This window comes from Giraffa tippelskirchi, chromosome 6, assembly GCF_054371585.1.
Source record: "Giraffa tippelskirchi isolate mGirTip1 chromosome 6, T2T-mGirTip1v1.2.pri, whole genome shotgun sequence".
Taxonomy (NCBI): domain Eukaryota; kingdom Metazoa; phylum Chordata; class Mammalia; order Artiodactyla; family Giraffidae; genus Giraffa; species Giraffa tippelskirchi.
In genome coordinates, this window is record NC_137280.1 from 55,913,739 (window position 1) to 55,935,157 (window position 21,419).

At 41.3% G+C, this 21,419-nt stretch overlaps 1 protein-coding gene across 10 annotated transcripts in view; it reads left to right on the top strand.

The window, feature by feature from the left end:
• Positions 1-11,446, top strand: part of OPRK1 (opioid receptor kappa 1) — a 28,927-nt gene extending 17,481 nt beyond the window's left edge. For 9 of the 10 annotated variants that reach the window (XM_081497936.1, XM_081497939.1, XM_081497941.1 and 6 more), the window contains one exon: positions 7,641-11,446. In XM_081497936.1, the coding sequence (XP_081354062.1) occupies positions 7,641-8,173 (533 nt within the window). In that variant the 3' untranslated portion in view covers positions 8,174-11,446. The remainder of the gene's footprint in view (positions 1-7,640) is intronic. The other variant, XM_081497942.1, reaches the window with a different exon arrangement.
• The last annotated feature ends 9,973 nt before the right edge of the window (positions 11,447-21,419 follow it).

Consider the following 21,419-nt stretch of genomic DNA (forward strand, 5'->3'; position numbering starts at 1 on the left):
GCTTCTCCTGCGTGGTACACATTTTTAAATGAAGCATAATCTTTTTCCTTTTAAAATGAATTTACAATGTAAATATCACAGATATTAGGCTATGCTGCTGCTGCTGCTAAGTCGCTTCAGTCGTGTCCGACTCTGTGCGACCCCATAGACGGCAGCCCACCAGGCTCCGCCATCCCTGGGATTCTCCAGGCAAGAACACTGGAGTGGGTTGCCATTTCCTTCTGCAATGCATGAAAGTGAAAAGTGAAAGTGAAGTCGCTCAGTCGTGTCTGACTCTTCGCGACCCCATGGACTGCAGCCTACCAGGCTCCTCTGTCCATGGGATTTTCCAGGCAAGAGTACTGGAGTGGGTTGCCATTGCCTTCTCCAATATTAGGCTATAATACTTGATAAATTTTAAGAAATGCCAAGGGTGGGGGGTCCAGGAAGGGGAACACATGTAAACCCATGGCTGATTCATGTCAATGTATGGCAAAAACTATTACAATATTGTAAAGTAATTAGCCCCCAACTAAAATAAATAAATTTATTAAAAAAAAAAAGAAATGCCAAGCTTTACTAGAGAAGAACTGTAAAATATGATTAATTCCACTAATTACATTGCAATATTATTAATTTAATTACTATGTACTATTAATTACACTAATATGATTAATGGATATGAATTTGAGCAAACTCTGGGAGACAATGGAGGACAGATGAGCCTGGCGTGCTGCAGTCCATGGGGTTGCAGGGAGTCGAGCATGACTTAACAACTGAACAATAGCAACAATTACACATAGGATTTTTCTTCTTCATGCACACAACACATGAAATAAAACTGCAGGAAACTCTTCTGAGCCTTAGGGGTTGATGTGTAATAACTTGGGTTCAAAAGGAGATGCTCCATGAATATGAGAAGACTGGGGTAAATAATAAAAGAAGAGAGATGGTTTTTCCCAGGGCAAATAAAGAATTGATTCTTACATTTCACGTTATACCTGTTGACTTAACCACTACTCCTGTAATTGTTGTCAGAAAATGACATTCTTGAGAAATTGGGTTTCAATTAGGTTTTTGAAAGGAAATAAAGATAGACGCGGGTTTTCCTGGAAGGAGTTGCTGTAGATGAACGTGTGCAGATGTGATGGAAGAACAGATGCACCAGTGTCAGCAGAAGATCAGTTTGTGCAGCGAATAGAGGACAAAGTGAGAGAAAACTAGTCTTGTAGGAAGGCTTCATCCTTTTTATGTGTCTTTTTGTAAAGCACACTTGTGTTATGTGATGAGAGACTGTCTGCAGACCTGCTAGCCTGCTCATTGTGATGCGCTGCATCACATGCATGTCCAGATCCTGGCGGACCGAGAGAGTCCTTTAGGTCACCTCCATGTTCTGAGTCAGAGCTGACTGGCATTGGTGGTTCACAGAGTCATGTTTGTGGAGAAAACTCGCTGGAAGGAGCCAGGTGTCAGCGCATTAGAACACAGCCACCTGGACAGGAAGTCTCAACCATTGCGTCTTAAATGCTTGGACGCATCCATCTGGCACTTGCCTTTTCTTGTAAGGAGGCTTTTATTTAGCCCCAGTCTCTGTATCTATTATCGGTCTATTCAGACCAAAGTCTGTGTCTTCAGATTCAGTCTGGTAGGTTGCATGTTTCTAGAAGTTTATCTGTTTCTTCTGAGTTGTTCAATTTGTTGGCATATAATTGTTTAGTGTCGCCTTTTATGATCCTTTGTATTTCTGTGCTATCAGTTGTAATGTCTCCTCTTTCATTTATATTAATAATTTTACTTATTTGAGTCTTCTCTCCTTTTTTCTTAGTGTAGCTGAGGTTTTGTTAATTTTATCTTTAAAAAAAACAGCTATTTTTCTATTGTTTTTTTAGTCTGTATTTATTATTTCTGATCCATTCTTTCTCATTTCTTTCCTTCTACTAACTTTGGGCTTAGCTTGTTCTTCTTTTTCTAGTTCCTTAATGTGTACAGTTAGGTTCTTTATTTGAAATCTTACTTTTTTCTTCATGTAGCTATTTATTATTATAAACTTCCCTCTGAGAACTGCTTTTGCTACACCCCATCAGTTTGGGTATATTGTATTTCTTTTTCATTCATCTCAAGCAATTTTTAATTTACCTTTTAATTTCTGTTTCCACTCCTAGGTTTTCAAGACTGTGTTGTTCAATTTCTACACATTTGTGAATTTCTTTCCTCATTGGTATCTATTTTCATGTGGTCAGAAAAAATACTTGATATGATTTTGATCTTCTTAATTTGTTAAGACTTGCTCCATGTCCTAACATATGATGTGTGTGTATATATACACACATACATATATATATAAACTGTAGAATATTTCATGCACACTTAAGAAGAATTTGTCTTCTGCTGCTCTTGAGTGAAATGTTTTGTGTATATCTGTTAAGTTCATTTAATTTTTAATTTTTTCAAATCTGCCATTTCTTTATTGATTTTCAATCTGGATTATTTGCCCATTGTTGAAAGTGTGGTATTGTATTCCCCTACAATTACTGTATTTCTATCTATGTCTCCCTTTAGTTCTGTGTATATATACTTTGTATATTTGGGTATTCCAATGTTGGGTGCATTGTTCAGTCACTAAATCATTACTTAAATGATTTCAATGTTTAAATCATTAAACATTTTTGAGCTCCTACTACATGTAAGAGAAAGCTGATCCTCAGAGTTAAAAGATGTCCCCAAATTAAACGTCAGCCCTTATGTTGCCTTGATTATCTTATCAGGTTACTCTTCCATAATGACTACTGCACTGAGTCCATATTTTCAGGGATTTCCATGTGGTACTCATTTGTTTATTTAACCGTTTATTCTCCTCAAACACCATATGTTCCTGCCTCCTTGTGTGGCAGGAATTGAATATTATTCAAGGCAGACTGGGTCCCTACCCTAAGACAGTTTACACTCTGGATAGAGAGAAAAACATTGGGAAAGGCAACATATTACTGCAAAGAGCTACTGTCTGATTTCTCTCTAGCTTCTGTCTTTGAATAATGACAAAAAATAAATGAGTATAGTATGCTGCTGCTGCTGCTAAGTCGCTTCAGTCGAGTCCAACTCTGTGCGACCCCATAGACATCAGCCCACCAGGTTCCTGTGTCCTTGGGATTCTCTAGGCAAGAATACTGGAGTGGGTTGCCATTTCCTTCTCCAGAGTATAGTGTAGAGGGAGAATATAAATTTCAGAGAAGAGGACTATTCAAATGGATCTGCCTCTGTATAAATGTCTTTTTTATAATTTTATTTACTTATTTATTTTTGGCTGTGCTGGGTCTTCATTGCTGCATGGGCTTTTGTCTAGTTGTGGCAAGCAGGGGCTCTTCTCTAGATGCTGTCCACAGGCTTCTCTTTGCAGTGGTTCCTCTTGTTGCTGAGCACAGGCCCTAGGGCCCCCAGGCTTCAGTAGTTGCAGCTCCCAGGCTCTAGAGCACAGGCTCAGTAGTTGTGGTGCACGGACTTAGTTGCTCTGCAGCATGTGGGATCTTCCCGGATCGGGGATTGAACCTGTCTCTCCTGTATTGGCAGGTGGATTCTTTACCACCCAGCCACCATGGAAACTCTGTATAAATGTCTTTAAAGTGACATTCAAGCTGAAATCAACCACAAGAAATACACTGTTGGAATACACAGAATTTAAGCAGGAAAGAAAAAAACCTTCAAAGAAGCCAGATTGCGATGTGCCATCCTAAAAAGTTGTTTAATAAATACATTTTGAACTATGATAATAGTGGCGAATTTTTTAAAAGGTGATTTTAACTGTTCTTATTCCCATAAATACTACAGCAAAAACTAAGAGAGATGCTTGTTTGTTTCTTTTAGTCTTCCTAGTAATAGTACTTAGGACAATGGCTTTTTAGGGAATCAAAAATTATAAGTTAATCTGGGAGTTTTCATTTACTATTGGAAGGTTTGATCTGGTATTTAGTTGATAAAAATGACTGAAATAGTCATCTTCATTAATTGGCTGAAATGATTATATTCTTTGTGTTTTAAAGCATGTCTAATTGAAATTCTAAGATAGATTTTGTTTTACAAAGGGATATATGATTAGGAGCACATTAAGCTGTTTTAGAAAACATGATTAATAGAGCTGTTTCACTGTTTGAAAAATATCCTTGTGCTATTTTTGAAGCAGATTTTCCAATGTCAGAATACAAGTTTTCATTATAAAAAAACCCTACAGCTTAGTATCATTCATTGTTTCTTTATCTGTAAGGAAGAATCAGGGCAAAAAGAATTTAGCCTGCTCTGGGCTCAGTGGCTAGAGCTTGGGGAGGGTGGGTGGCCTCTGGGAAAATATTATAAAAGGTTCTTGTCCCGAGTCTCTACTCTTTCTAATACATATTATGGTCACTCCAAAGAGAATGCTGTCCCCAAAGAACAGCAGAGCAAAATAAAGTCATTTTCTAAGTAATCATATATTTGTTTTCCCTGTTACATAGTCAACGTCGGCAAAAGTAAAAAATGTGTCTGATTCATGAATTTCCTTGAAGATGATAATGCTGACTCCCTTCTTTCTCCTCCCCTTTCTTCCATTGCCTTTCTCCTCCTTTCCTCCTCCTTCTCTTTCTTCTTCAAAAGTTTCCTCATGTTTCAGCAATGCTTTTAATCACAGTGACCACCATTGGTTCTATTAAATCACAGCAGCTGGGTGATATTTAGACAAATTTTGTTTACATGCTTATGGACCTACATAGTGATTTCCTGTAAACCAATGAAGGTTTTTCCGACAAGTTGGCTTTTGTTAAGTCAAATGGCTGGTTTTGCAATATCTTATCATTTATTGCAGATAGGAGAAGGAAACAGCAACCCACTCCAGTATTCTTTCTTGGAGAATCCCATGGGCAGAGGAGCCTCGTGGGCTACAGTCCATGGGGTCGCAAGAGTCCAACATGACTTAGTGACTAAACCACCACTAGCTTTTATTGCCAGAGCCTTAGATCTGGGAGAATTGTTAATACATGGGTATGCAAGTAGGTACTCCTGCTGTAAATTAACAGTGTAGCTCTCCTGAAAATAATCGGCATCAAACCAGCCTCCACAACTAGATAATTCGTACTGCTGGCTAATCTTTTTTTTTTTTTTTTTTTTTATAAATTTATTTATTTTAGTTGGGGGCCAATCACTTCACAACATTGCAATAGTTTTTGCCATACATTGACATGAATCAGCCATGGGTTTACATGTGTTCCCCCTCCTGGACCCCCCACCCACCTCCCTCCCCATCCCATCCTTCCGGATCATCCCATTGCCCCGGCCCTGAGCCCTTGTCTCATGCATCGAACATGGAATGGTGTTCTGTTTCACATATGATAATATACATGTTTCAATGCTATTCTCCCAGAACGTCCCACCCTCACCTTCTCCCTCAGAGTCCATAAAATTGTTCCATGCATCTGTGTCTCTTATTCTGTCTCGCATATAGGGTTATTGTTACCATCTTTCAAATTCCATATATATGCATTAGTATACTGTATTGGTGTTTTTCTTTCTGGCTTACTTCACTCTGTATAATGGGCTCCAGTTTCATCCATCTCAGTAGAACCGATTCAAATGTATTTTTTTTAATGGCTGAGTAATATTCCATTGTGTATATGTACCACAGCTTCCTTATCCATTCGTCTGCTGATGGACATCTAGGTTGCTTCCATGTCCTGGCTATTGTAAACAGTGCTGCGATGAACATTGGGGTACACATGTCTCTGTCAATTCTGGTTTCCTCGGTGTATATGCCCAGCAGTGGGATTGCTGGGTCATATGGCAGTTCTATTCCCAGTTTTTTAAGGAATCTCCACACTGTTCTCCATAGTGGCTGTACTAGTTTGCATTCCCACCAACAGTGTAAGAGGGTTCCCTTTTCTCCACACCCTCTCCAGCATTTATTGCTTGTAGACTTTTGGATAGCAGCCATTCTGACTGGTGTGAAATGATACCTCATTGTGGTTTTGATTTGCATTTCTCTAATAATGAGTGATGTTGAGCATCTTTTCATGTGTTTGTTAGCCATCTGTATGTCTTCTTTGGAGAAATGTCTGTTTAGTTCTTTGGCCCATTTTTTGATTGGGTCGTTTATTTTTCGGGAATTCAGCTGCAGAAGTTGCTTGTATATTTTTGATATTAATTGTTTGTCTGTTGCTTCATTTGCTATTATTTTCTCCCATTCTGAAGGCTGTCTTTTCACCTTGTTTATAGTTTCCTTTGTTGTGCAAAAGCTTTTAATTTTAATTAGGTCCCATTTGTTTATTTTTGCTTTTATTTCCAATATTCTAGGAGGTGGGTCATGGAGGATCCTGCTGTGATGTATGTCGGAGAGTGTTTTGCCTATGTTTTCCTCTAGGAGTTTTATTGTTTCTGGTCTTACATTTAGATCTTTAATCCATTTTGAGTTTATTTTTGTGTACGGTGTTAGGAAATGTTCTAGTTTCATTCTTTTACAAGTGGTTGACCAGTTTTCCCAGCACCACTTGTTAAAGAGGTTGTCTTTTCTCCATTGTATATTCTTGCCTCCTTTGTCGAAGATAAGGTGTCCATATGTGCGTGGGTTTATCTCTGGGCTTTCTATTTTGTTCCATTGATCTATATTTCTATCTTTGTGCCAGTACCATACTGTCTTGATGACTGTGGCTTTGTAGTAGAGCCTGAAGTCAGGCAGGTTGATTCCTCCAGTTCCATTCTTCTTCCTCAAGATTGCTTTGGCTATTCGAGGTTTCTTATATTTCCATACAAATTGTGAGATGATTTGTTCTAGTTCTGTGAAAAATACCATTGGTAGCTTGATAGGGATTGCATTGAATCTATAGATTGCTTTGGGTAGTATACTCATTTTCACTATATTAATTCTTCCAATCCATGAACACGGTATATTTCTCCATCTGTTTGTGTCCTCTTTGATTTCTTTCATCAGTGTTTTATAGTTTTCTATATATAAGTCTTTTGTTTCTTTAGGTAGATATATTCCTAAGTATTTTATTCTTTTTGATGCAATGGTGAATGGTATTGTTTCCTTAATTTCTCTTTCTGTTTTCTCATTATTGGAGTATAGGAATGCAAGGGATTTCTGTGTGTTAATTTTATATCCTGCAACTTTACTATATTCAGTGATCAACTCTAGTAATTTTCTAGTAGAGTCTTTAGGGTTTTCTATGTAGAGAATCATGTCGTCTGCAAACAGTGAGAGTTTTACTTCTTCTTTTCCTATCTGAAACGCCCCAACATTCGAATCATAGGAGTCCCAGAAGAAGAAGATAAAAGGAAAGGCCATGAAAAAATACTCGAGGAGATAATAGTTGAGAATTTCCCTAAATTGAGGAAAGAAATAGTCACAGAAGTCCAAGAAACCCAGAGAGTTCCAAACAGGATAAACCCATGGCTAATCTTATTTACTCCGTAGCAGTGTGTTTGTTACCAGTGAATGGTAACCTTTCTGACTTCATTGTTCTATGTGTGAAAAAAAAGGATGGTTAATGCACACGGCCCTCATTCCTAGCTTGGTGATCAGCTTCAGGCACTATCACCTCGCCATAATTGGACCTTTGTAAGGGAAGGTATTGAAATCCACGTTTGAAACCGTTGGCGGCCGCTGTGATAACGCGTTTCCCTTTTGTGGCTGTCCCCTCCCGTAGACATGGAAGTCATCGAATGCTCCTTACAGTTCCCTGACGACGACTACTCCTGGTGGGACCTGTTCATGAAGGTCTGTGTCTTCGTCTTCGCCTTCGTCATCCCCGTCCTCATTATCATTGTCTGCTACACCCTCATGATCCTGCGATTAAAGAGCGTCCGCCTCCTCTCCGGCTCCCGAGAGAAAGACCGCAACCTGCGGCGGATCACCAGGCTCGTGCTGGTGGTGGTGGCGGTCTTCATCGTCTGCTGGACGCCCATCCACATTTTCATCCTCGTGGAGGCCCTGGGGAGCACCGCCCACAGCACGGCTGCCCTCTCCAGCTACTACTTCTGCATCGCCCTGGGCTACACCAACAGCAGCCTGAACCCCATTCTCTACGCTTTCCTTGACGAAAACTTCAAGCGGTGTTTCCGGGACTTCTGCTTCCCCATTAAGATGAGGATGGAGCGCCAGAGCACAAGCAGGGTTAGAAATACCGTTCAGGATCCTGCCTACGTGAGGGAGGTTGATGGGGTTAATAAACCAGTATGACTAGTCGTGGAGATGTCCTCTTATAGTCCTCCGGGTAGAGAAGAGGTCAACGATCTAGGATTAACTCAGATTACTACCGCAGTCTGAGATGGAAAGGGAGAAATTTTAACAAACTTTTAGAAATCTTGTGGTTCTGAGGTCACAAGATGCAGGCTGCATTAGTGACTCAGGTTGGTGGAAAGATCAGGGCCCTGGGGATGGAGCACAGGAGATCTGAGCGAGCAGACACAGCCCCTTCTAGGGCAGAGAAGCGGTGCTGACTCCCAGTTCCTTTGATGAACCAAGAAATAAGCCTTTTTCTTCTGGTTCCCTACATTTAGTTCAGGACCCATTCTGCTGAGACTTTCCTAAGCAACATGGTGTCAAAAGTTCTATTTAGGAAAAAGAAAAAGAAAAATGCAGTGATTTCAGAGCTCCATGGCTCTCCAGTGCAGACACACTTCAGACAGCAATGACCTCAGTAAGAAGAAGACCCATGTCCAGCGCCCTGCCCAGCTCACTTTATGCCAAGTAGACATGCATTTCCTGCAGCTACATGGTGAGGACTTCAGCTTAAGACCCCACCCCTGGGGTGTCTGCTGTTCATGTGTAGCAGAAAATTATCCTGATGTTTACAAAATTATTTAAATATACAGAAGGTATTTTCCAACATCGTTTAATTTCTTGAAAACTGTGATTGGTTTGTTTTTAGCATGCTCTTCAGACAGATAACCTCATGATAAAGCATGTCCTGTTGTTAAGAGACACAAAGTGGTTTCAATACCACCAAAAATATGTACAGTTTCATCTGTAAATAATAGTATATGTGCAAATAAGGAATGGGCTTGTTTTCCCACCATGTGGCTTCCCTGGGGCATGCTGATGAAATCCCGAGTCATTTAGGGCTGATGCAGAGATGTTTCGCTGATGCATAAGCTTTTGTCTGGGATCAGTCATGTGTCACATCCTCTGAGTCCCTGAGCACCGTCAGCCCTTTAACAGGGCTCAGAACTCATATGTTAATGAATCAGGAAATATTTAGCTTGCTCCCAGGTGGTAGCCTTGGCAGAATCTAGTTTATAAGCAGTATCTTTTTATGAACATACCACTATTACCAGATTCTCTCTGTTCACGGAAGGAGGGCATCTTGCTCATGTGAATCTTGAGATACTATTTTGTGGCTTTTAGCTGGAAGTGAAATTGATCCTAATTGTGGGGGAATGAGGACATTATGTCACTCTCGGTGCTGGAACATAGCTGGCACCGTATTCTGTGAGGAGCACACCTGCTGAGGATAATGCCGGCAGGGAGCACATTTAGGGTAATTTTGCTAGAACTTCCAGGTAACATATAACTTCTTCCTTCTTTCCCCTGAAACTTACAGTTTCGAGGCGATGGCTTTTTCTGCAGTTTGCCTGGGCAGAAGAAAGGGCTAATTTAGAAATAACACCCATCTCTTCTTTAAGCCTGTATGTTAGGGCAACACCCTCTGGAATTTATAGCAATGTGAAATGTAACTACAGACATCACTACAACTACAATATCTGTTCACTGTGGACTTTCTCTCTACTGTGTATACACTCTCCTTTTGGACATGTACCTTGCATGGGAGGTTTTTATGTGGCTCCAGAATTTCACTGTGACGTGCGTGCTAAATCACTCAGTCAAGTCTGACTCTTTGCGACTCTATGGACTGTAGCCTTTCAGGCTCCTCTGTCCATGGGACTTCCTAGGCAGGAATACTGGAGTGGGTTGCCATTTCCTCCTCCAGGGTTACTGTGATGATGCTTGTGTTCCACATTTTCACGGCACCTAACATGGATGGGTGAAGACAGCAGGGCAAGGTTTTCCCTAATGAAAATGAAGTGTTCTTTTGAGCATTTCTTACATTTAATTGATTTTCTTAGGTGTCCTTGTATTCTTATAACTGAAAGCACGTAGGAATGGCTTGAATATTGGTTGACTTTCACCCCATGGCTGAAAGTTCTTACCATCCTGTGGGAGGGATATTTACATGGAGAGTAGTTCCAGGAAGAAATCCTGCTGATGTGGGAACTAGGAAAACCTCCTTAAATTCACACTCCACATGTCCTCACAGCGTCTTGCCATGACTGGAGTCTAAATGTTAGACTGAACATTGTGTAGCTCTGAGCATCATGTAGCTCTTCATGTGTAAGTTTGCACCTCAGGAGAGAGAGATGCAGCCCTCAATGCTTATGAGGTCATGGTGTTTTAAGCATCTCCTTTGTCATAAGAACCTTTATTCCCAGACTGGAAGAGGAGAGGATGGCTGTGTCATTTTAGGGCAGGACTTTAAAGAATGATCAACTGAATCACATTTGTTAGGAAAAGTAACACTTACACAGATGTATTTCTTTGTCAAAAGTGTGTATGTGTGTGTGTGTGAGTTGAGTGTGTGTGTGTGTGTGTGCATGTATCATGTGTGACTGTGTGTGTGTCTGGGTCCCATCTCTTGATGTTCCTGTCTGACATCACAGCAAGGACTGCAACGTCCGCTGTGTCTCTTTAGGACCAGAAATGTGTGTTTCTAACCTTGAATTAAATGTCATCCATGAATTCTTTCCTCCCTGGTAAAATCTTCTTGGAGACAGGACCTAGTGAAGGGTCAGGAAAAATGCATATAAAGGAAACACCTTACAGGAGGCAGTCATGAGGATAAAAAAAAAAACCCTGCAATTCTGACCTGAAGGAGAGTAAGAACCACCATTAGTGTCTTGGATTACTCTTATAAATCTGGATGCATCCCCTGTGCAAAATTTGAGTCAAAACTCTAGGCTTAATATTAAAAAGGAAGCATAGTTTGGAAAGATAGTTTTCAAAAATCAAAGAAAATTCACAAAAGTCTTATGAAAATGGTTTCATTTGATGATGCATTGCTGAGAAATAAAGTCCTTAAATCTGCATAACTGTTATCCAGGCAATTTATAGATGCTTCCTCTAGTATTGGGAAATAAGATAAATAACTGGAATAAAAGGAATACATCAGCTGGCTTTAAATTAGAGCTTTTTAAGGAGAAAACTATGACAGGGTTGTATGTCCATTCAGTAGGGTTTATTTTCCAAGCAAGAGCTGTTTGGAATATTCAGCATAAATAGGAAAATCTTATCGCCAAAGGCCATGAACCTGCTTGCCCTAAGGCAGTTTTCTTCTCTGAGACAGGCATATTTATATATTCTTTAATGTATATGATTTATATCTTGTACTTTGTGATGATTATGCATTGTATATATGATTGTGTGCCTTGCAAGAAAATAAAAACTGTACCTGCTAAAGTCACAGCCTTTCCATTACTGTGCTCAGTCATCTGCTCTTTAATGGCTTTAATGATGCTGCACTTCAGCAAGAACGATGCTCACTGAGTCTCCAAAACATAAACTATTGCTTTAATTTTCCACCCACAACAGTGTTGTGGACGATTAATGGAAAAGAACGGAACAGGTGGGAATCTAAACCATGTGTGATTTTAAATTCTGAAACCTACTTAGGGCTTTCCTGATAGCTCAGTTGGTAAAGACTCTGCCTGCAGTGCAGGAGACCCTGGTTTGATTTAGGGTCGGGAAGATCCTCTGGAGAAGGGATAGGCTACCCATTCCAGTATTCTTGGGCTTCCCTTGTGATTCAGCTGGTAAAGAATCTGCCTGCAATGTGGGAGAACTGGGTTTGATCCCTGGGTTGGGAAGATCCCCTGGAGAAGGGAAAGGCTGCCCACTCCAGTATTCTGGCCTGGAGAATTCCATGGACCTTATAATCTATGGGGTTGCAAAGAGTTGGACACGACTGAGCAACTTTCACTTTTACTTTATCAATCACTTAGGAAAACACATTTGTTTCCACAGTAATGCAACCATGATTCCAGAATCAATGCATAATTCCTTCACTATGAAAAGCCACTATTTCATTATGAAGAGTATGTGCAATTCAAACTCAAGCTGTTCCACCAATAAAAATATGAAAAAATCAAATACTCCTGGAAACGTATGCAGCTTCTGTCCTGCTTCCAATGAAATACAACCCATCGCCATCGTGAATGGTCTCTAAACCTCATGGTGTTTGAACACACAAAGAGCAATGTAAAATCAGCATCTTGACAAAAGAAAGATTTTTTTATAAATAAAAACTTAGGGAAGGGAAATGAAAGAGGGACTCCTTGGTAATTAAGGAGAACATACTAGCAAGTTGTATTCTCACTTAGAAGAGCACATTTCTTATTACTATTTACTTGTTAACTCAATTTTTCATTAGCGATTGGAGTTCAAGTGTGTTATAAGATTCCCTTTTTGGTATATCTTTGAGCTTGCTAATAAGAGAGTGACCAAACAGAATTGGAAAAAGTCTAAGGAAGCAAATAGTTTTTCATTTAAAACAAGGTCCTTTCCTTGAGCAGGATGCTATGTATTTGGTTGTAAAAATGCTGGAATATGCTGAACATGATTAGAAATTTCCTTTTTAAGGAAATTGTTAATTTACTTGACTGGAGGGAAAGCTCAATGTGTAGTAAATTTTAGGCACTTTATTTGCCTCATAACTCAGGGGTGCGGCATGTCTCAGGTGAGAGACACAATTGGACTCAACGTTCAAATGATGACTTCAGGGCTTTGTTTCGCTCCTCAAATCTTTGTTCTGTGTTGCCTTCATTTTCAGGCAGTCTCTCTCTAAGGGTGGTACTGGCGGCCCCAGGCTCACATGCTCCTTACAGCTCATGATACCCAAGGCACAGAAGGGCTGTCTATTTTCCCATACATCCAAGGAAGGAATTCCAACTTCCCCATCTCCTAGTCAATCCCTATTATTGTGGGGTCAGAGATACAGTACTCCATTGGCCAACGCTTGTTTATGTGTCCTCCCCACCAGCCCCAGGGGTGTACCAGCATGGAGGAGTCGGGGAGAACAGGTTTGCCTTGAACCTCATAGAGTGGATTTCCACTGGAAGGAAGGATCCATGCAAAAGGGACTCTGGAAAGAGAAATACAGTAGCTATCCATCTAGTCAAACTTTCTCCCTTTCCTCAATGGCTCTACAGGAAAAAAGAGGAGGAAACTGGTGGGAAGAGAAACATGGGGACCACAGCTTTGAAAGGAAAGTACCTGTAGAAGGTGTTTGCAGGTGGGAGGAGGGTGAGCTGAGGTGTGGGGGAGCATGTAGGGCAGCAGTAGGTAGCGTGAGGACCACAGGATCCAGGGACATGGCGCTCTGACAACCTACGTCACATCTCTCCTTCTGTTCTGAGAACCGGGCTCCAGATTTATGTACCACCAAGGAGAAAACCCACACTCCAAATATTTATATTCCCACCTATTAATAGCAATTAGCATTCAAATTTACAAATTTTGGATGAATAAAGGAGAATAGGGTACTCTTAAAATTAGCAAGTAAAATTTAACACATGAACCACAAAACAATGAATGCTTTAGAAGAGTTCTAACACCAACGTTATTTTATAAATAACACAAGGTGACATTTGTTAGGAAAAAAATTAATATTTGCAGATGTTGGAATAGTACTGAAAGTGGCACTGCTAATACAGAATACGGGGTACTGTTACCACTGCCAACTAAATTAATGCTTTCCTACACCTGCTATACCTTCCATGTCTTACCACTTTTTGTATCTTCCATAAAGATGAGACTCTGTCACATGGTGGCTATTTATACCTCCATTTATCCTGCAGCTATCAAGTCTAAATTAGACATCATTTCAAGGAGGGTAGATCCAGGCATTTGATTGCCACGGAGAAGAGATTCTGACACAGAGTTGGTGAAAGGAAAACTCATAGAATGATGTATTTCCATCTGTCTACAGAGAAGAGGGTTCTGCTGTTTGTTCTGTATCACCACACAAAGCCATGACATATGCCAGTTGGAGCATGTTTCCATTTGAGTGAAAATTAAGAGTGTTTGTTTTCTGAGATAATTGGAGGAATAGTGCATCAATAAACACTGAATAGATTTTTTTTTAGTGCTGACTTTTTTTTTTGTAAACTAAAATATTTTTATTCCATAGCCTGCTTTCATTTTTGAGTTCTGCTTAGATGCACAGTGATAAGATGACCCTCTCAAGGTCCTTTGCCAGTTTTTCTTTCTTCCTTCCTTCCTCTTTCTTTCTTTTTCTATAATATATCTCTTCCCAACTTTATTTTCAGATTTAAAAATAGATCTCAGTGTTCCTTTAAGTTATATTTTGAAATTGCTCCTCTGTATATAAGCATTAGTTTTGAAGGACTTGTTGTTTAAGGACTGCAAGGTATTTCCATTTAGATCAGGCAAATTTTATTTGGCTTATGGAGATGTTCTTGATTATATCACTCAAATATGAGTTCAAATGTAATTGAAGACTTAATAACACCACAATGCACACACAAATCTCAAATATTTTGTCAGGGAATAAAGAAAATTGAGCCAACATTGTCTTTATTATGGATTGATTTGGCTAAGATTTTCAAGCACCACTAGACGTTCATGTTTTGAGACTCAGCTGCAAGTTGAACTGGGTTTTCTTGCCATGTGCACTTAAGCAGGCTTTGTGGTGTCTTCCTAAACATGCCCATAGAGCAGATCCTAACTGGCAACCCATGGGTAAAGTATTAGAGCTTTCACATCCTAGGACCACAGAAGGAACAAAGATCCAGCCACAGACAGTGGATATATTAATACAATCAACTTCCGATGTTCTCTAAGGAGAGACTCGTGGGATGAATGGTTTAGCTGCAGATAGTCCCAGATCATTTATTCTTTTCATATTTGTACCATTGGGAAATCACACAGCTTATAACATTATAAAAATATATTTTTAAGATTTGACTCATTGCACCATTGGGAAATCACACTTATAACATTACGAAAGTATATTTTTAAGATTTGACTCATTATGGCAGATGGTATTTTTCAAAATGGCAAACAGTATCTTTCTTTCCAAGTGACCTTCATACATCATGGTTGATCTTGGCATTCTTCCCATCCTATGTCCTGCCCTTGAACTTGGATAAACAGGTGTTGCTATCTCAATCCCCAGAATGTGGCAGAAAGGAAGCCGTGTGATTTCTGAGATTAAATAATGAATCGTGTAATTGTACCTTTCTCTCTTGAGATGCTTGCTCTTCGAAGCAGCTGCCATCTTGTGAGGAAGCCCAAACAAGCCCTCGGAGAGGCCAGGTGGAGAAGCCGTGGGTGTAAGAGCCGTGGGGATGTGTAAGAGCCCAGGTGAGGCCCCAGAAACCCCACGGCACCTCTGCCAGACCACAACTCCAGTCCACCACTGTGAAGTCACTGCCCACGGAGAACCTAGACATTGTGAACGACAGCAAGCCATCTTGCTGTTTCCTAATTCCTCACCCACAGAGTCTCTGAGCATAACAAAATGGTTGCTTCCTCGCATTCTGTTACGTATCAGCTATAACTGGGACACATGGACAGAAGCATTCAAATGTAAGCGCCTCCCCCGATCAGTACCTCCCTGGTCACCTGTCCACAGTGCAGATGGAGAAGTGATGACAAGGCACATCCTGGAAGCAGACTTAGCCTGGCTTCCAAACCTCGTACACCCACCACTCGGCATCCTTTCTAAAGAATTTGTTGCTGTTTAGTCGCTAAGTCATGTCCAACTCTTGTGAGCCCATGGAAAGTAGCCCACCAGGCTCCTCTGTCCATGGGATTCTCCAGGTAAAAATACTGGAGTGGGTTGCCATTTTCTCCTTCAGGGGATTTTCCTGACGCAGGGATCAAACCCACATCTCTTGCACTGAAGGCAGACTCTACCACTGAACCTCCTGGGAAGACCTCCTAAGGAATAGAATACACAGATACTAAAGCTTCTAAGAAACTCATCTCAGACCCCCTTCCCTCCAGCCACCACTAGAAGCAGAAGACAATGAATATATGAAAGACCTCTCAGTATCAGGAGATAAAACATCAGTGCTTTTATTAGTAGTAAAAACCATGATTGTAGGCATCTTATAAGAACAGAGACTAAGTTTCATGTAGAGATGTCTCCCTATCACAGTCATTTGCAGAAAGTAAATTTCATTGTATATTATCTCAGATTTCTAAATATTATTGTATCAAATTATAGAAATGTCATCACTGAAGACCTTGTAGGAAAGTTGAAAGATGGTGGGTTTGTGAGCCAGAGCGATTTGAATTTGGAATCACCTGCATTAACTGGCTTGATGACCTTGAACATGTTATTTAACAGTTCTCAGTCCTGGCTTCTTTGTGTACTAAAAAAAAAAACAAAAAACCAATGTAAGTGTCCACTTTGATAATATATATCAAGTTAGATTGCTTGAATTTGGATTCAGAAGTCAGAAACACAATGAGATATGTACTTTTGGGTACAATGGTGAATATATATCCCAAGACAAATTATATAATGTTTAATAGGCTGAACAATACAGCAAAGAGCCCATAATTATTTGTCCTCAGAGTGGTGACATTTATTTGATCTGAGTCAGTAGCAGTTGGGGCACTAGGCTATAGGACTAGAAACGAGAGCAGGTTATTAAAGTTTTTATAGAATAAAGAGACCAGGAGGGCTCACGGTCCACTCTCTAAAACTCAAAATGTTTTGAGTCTAGTGTACATGACTCTCCTTTAAGACTGATAATAGGTTTTTCAGGGAAAAATAGACGGTGGGGTTGGGGAGTGGGAGGAAAAAGTTGTATTTCCACTGTTCTCCCTGAGAGAGAAGCTGTAACTCACTTAAATGCCTGGAAGCATTTACTTCATGACATGATGTGCATATCTGTTTATCTCTGTACACACATGCACACACACACACACTCACACATTCCAACTGCACCCCCAGTATGATGCACAAACTTCAAATCCTCCTACCCTCACTGTTGGGCAGAGAGTTCCCAAGGCTGGCGTGCTCTCCGCCCACAGGCTGTGAGGTGCTGACAGGGCCTGGGGGTGGCTGCCACCCCCACACCTGGGCTCCCATTGGCAGGGGTGGTAGAGAGGGCAGTGGGCCCACACCTTGGAGGAGATGTCGTGAACAGGGGCCTGGGCCTGTGGGAGACCCTGGGATCCAGGAGTGGACCCTCATTCCTGGCCATTCCTCCACTAAGTGTCCATGGGAAATCCAGTGATGAATGAGCAATGCAATGGCTTCATGGGGAAGAAATCCTAAAACTCCATGAATGGTTTGAAAACAATTAAAATGACTTGAACTTGCCATGGGGTCGCCAAGAGTCAGACGCAACTGAGCGACTAAACACACACACATATCCCAGTCTTACCTTTGAAGGCCCTTAATTGTCACTAATGAAAGTGAAAGAGGAGAGTGAAAAAGTTGACTTAAAACTCAACATTCAGAGAACGAAGATCATGGCATCTGGTCTCATCACTTCATGGCAAATAGATAGGGAAACAGTGGAAACAATGTCATACTTTATTTTTTGGGGTTCCAAAATCACTGCAGATGGTGACTGTTGCTATGAAATTAAATACACTTGCTCCTTGAAAGAAAAGTTATGACCAACCTAGACAGCATATTAAAAAGCAGAGACATTACTTTACCAACAAAAGTCCATCTAATCAAAGCTACAGTTTTTCCAGTAGTCATGTATGAATGTGACAGTTGGACTATAAGGAAAGCTGAGCAACAAAGAACTGATGCTTTTGAACTGTGGTGTTGGAGAAAACTGTTGAGAGTCCCTTGGACTGCAAGGAGATCCAAACAGTCCATCCTAAAGGAAATCAGTCCTGGATATTCATTGGAAGGACTGATATTGAGGTTGAAACTCCAATACTTTGGCCACCTGATGCGAAGAACTGAGTCATTTGAAAAGACCCTGATGCTGGGAAAGGTTGAAGACAGGAAGAGAAGGGAACGACAGAGGATGAGATGGTTGGATGGCATCACTGACTCAATGGACATGGGTCTGAGTAAACTCTGGGAGTTGGTGATGGACAATGAGGCCTGGCATGCAGCAGTCCACGGGGTTGCAAAGAGTTTGACACGACTGAGCGACTAAACTGAATTTTCACTACAAACAAGATGGTGTGAGCAATAGTCACAAATATTTTATTCTGGAGTAAACCTAATCCTTGCCTCCATCTTTATTCCTCTCAGATTTCCTGTGACCAACTTGGAGGAGAGTGGGGGGAGTTGGAGGCCAGCAGGGAGAAGAAGGGTCAGATTTTTCCTGGAGGCATTCGTCCTCAAAACAGGTATTTTTGTCACTCCAGAGCTGGGCTGAAAATGGTGTAGCTGGAAATGCCCTTGATTGGGAGAACAGGCCATGGTACTGTTGGACACTTCTGAGTGGTTTCTTTAAAAAAAAAAAACATCATTTCCTGAGAGTTACTTTCTTCATAAAGCTTTTCTCCTACATTCCTGTGTATCTAGTCTACACTGAATTTGTGATAAATGTTAATTTGAAAATTGAGAGGAAAATAGTAAAGCAGATGAAACTGTTAGTCGCTCAGTTGTGTCCAACTCTTTGTGATGCTGTAGACTGTAACTGCCAAGATCCTCTATCTATGGAATTTCCAGGCAAGAATAGTGGAGCGGGTTGCCATTCTTTTCTCCAGGGGCTCTTCCTGACCCAGGAATCGAACCCAGGTGTCCTGCATTGTAAGTGGGTTCTTTACCATTTAGCCACAAGGGAAGCCCTGTTAAAGCACATATTATGGGCTAAACTGTGCCCCTACCCACACAAAAGTTCATGTGGTAAAGTCCTAGCCCCCAGAACTTCAGAAAATGACTGTATTTGGAGATAAGGCCTTCGAAGAGGTATTTGAGTTAAAATGAAGTCATTAGGGTGACTCTTAATCCAGCTGGTGTCCTTATAAAGAGAAGAGATGAGGATCCAGACACACAGAAGACAGACCTTGCAAGAACACAGGGAAAAGACAGCCGTCTGCAGCCAAGGGGACAGCCGACCCTGGTGACCCCTTGATCTCAGACATCTAGTCTACAAAATTGTGAGAAAACATATTTCTGTTGTTTAGGCCACTCAGTCTATGCTACTTTGTTATGGCCACCCTAGCAAACTAATACAGTACATAATAGATCTCAAAATACTTAACTTATAAATAGCACCCTTTAATTAGAATTTAAGTGGAAACAAGACTATACAATCTAACTGTGGGACTATTAGAAAATTTCAAATTTATCAGGTTTCTTTCCAACAAAACATTTACATTTTCCCCTCAACTTCATACACATATAATTAACATATAGAGTTTCCCTGGTGGCTCAGTGGTAAAGAATCCACCTGCCAATCCAGGAGGTGCTGGTTCAATCCCTGTGTCAGGAAGATCCCCTGGAGAAGGAAATGGCAACCCACTCCAGTATGCTTGCCTGGAGAATTCCATGAACAGAGGAGCCTGGCGGGCTACAGTTCATAGGGTCACAAAGAGTTGAACACAACTGAAGAGACTGACCAAGCATGCCAAGGTCGTCATTGTAATCACCATGGTGAAGATTGCCATGGTATTTGCAGCTGTCGTAGAAAATGACAATAGCTGCCATTATTAAGTGCTTTTGGGTGCCAGCCACTGTCTAATTTATTTTCTATGCATTAGCTTATTTAACTCCATGTAGGCCAACGATGTAGACAATACCACTGGTCTCATTTCTTAGGTGAAGGATTTAAGGTTTCAGAAGGTTAGACAACCTGTACAAGCTTATGCTCTGGGGCTCAGTGTCAAAGTGTTCTGCAGAGAGCTGCCTCCTTCCTTTTTTTTGGCTGCACTGGGTGTTTGTTTTCGTGCAGGCTTTTCTCTAATTGTGGCACTTGAGCTTAGTTGCTCCACAGTGTGTGGGATCTTAGTTCCCTGACCAGGGATCTTCCCCTGCATTGGAGGGTGAATTCTTAACCACTGGACCACCAGGGAAGTCCCGAGCAGCCTCTGTTCTCTGAGACTTTAATCGACGAGGGTGACCCAGATTCAGAGTCTCACGGGTCTGGTCTGGGAGGACACCACTGGTCCTGGGCAGAAGAGCCTTGAGGCCCTGATTGTACTCTATGGCTGCCCTTTACCACGGAAAAGTGTTCATTCCTGAGAATGAGGAAGGACCTGCGTGGAGTAGCTGGAGCCCCTACCTCGGAGGAAATACTTGCTTCTTTCTCACTCTTGGACAATGGCCTGAGAGCAAGAAGAAAACCCATCACTCATTGGTTTCAAATATGTAGAAATCAACCTTTGAAAACACTATCTTCCCCTGATGCTCCCTGATTTGATCCTAGGACTGCCAGGCAAGGTACCGCAAAATGGGGAACAGGAAAAAACAGGAAATTTGGACTTGGTTGGGAGACTAGAAGTGTGAAGTTGGGATGTTGGCAGAACCAGGCTCCCTCTGAAATTCTGGGAGGCTCCCTCTTTGTCTGTTAGTTTCTGGAGGTGGCTGGCCATTCTAGGTATTCCTTCATATGAAGATGCCAGTCTCTGCCCTAGGTCACATGGTCTTCTCCCTCTGTGTCTTTTCTGCCTTCTTGCTCCCCTTGTAAGGACACCAGCACACCAGTAGGTCCACTCTAATGCAGCATCACCCCATCTCAACTGGATCTTAACATCTGCAAGGACCCTATTTCCTAATTAGGTCATATCTAGGGTTTGGGATGGGTATGAATTTTAGGGAGACACTATTTGGAAGATGAGTAGTTAAATAAATATTTGCCCCAGAATTCTGTGATGGGGCACAGCCAAAAGTCTGGGGTCAATTCTTCCCTGTCACAGCAAACAAAGGACCACCCTTGGGGGTCACATGTCAGTTCTCCGCCTACCCAAATGACAGACACTTGCAAACCAAACCCTGACATCTGACATGGATGGAGGGAGCAGAGAGCAGCAGTGTCAGCCCCTGGTGTACTAAAGCTCGGGTTGTCAATGTTTTCAAAGGTTACATTTGAAGGGAAAGCTTGGCTAATTTCCCCTCTGATGCCAGTCATCTTGAGAAAGCTGAGGATTTTATTTGGAAATCTGAGACACTTCAGGGCCTCTCAATGCTTGGATATTTTTAACTGTTAATATTCAAAAACAATTGGCAGTATTTCTATTGCCAACTGTTTGCTGGTTTGTCACCTGTGGTTATATATAATAAGCAAAGCATCGGTATGGATTTATTTTCACAGTCAGTGACCTGATGAAAAAAGTGAAAGAGTGAAAGTGTTAGTCACTCACTCGTGTCTGACTCTTTGCAACCTCATGGACTGTAGCCTGCCAGGCTCCTCCTCTGTCCATGGGATTCTCCAGGCAAGAATACTGGAGTGGGCTGCCATCCTCTCCTCCAGGGGATTTT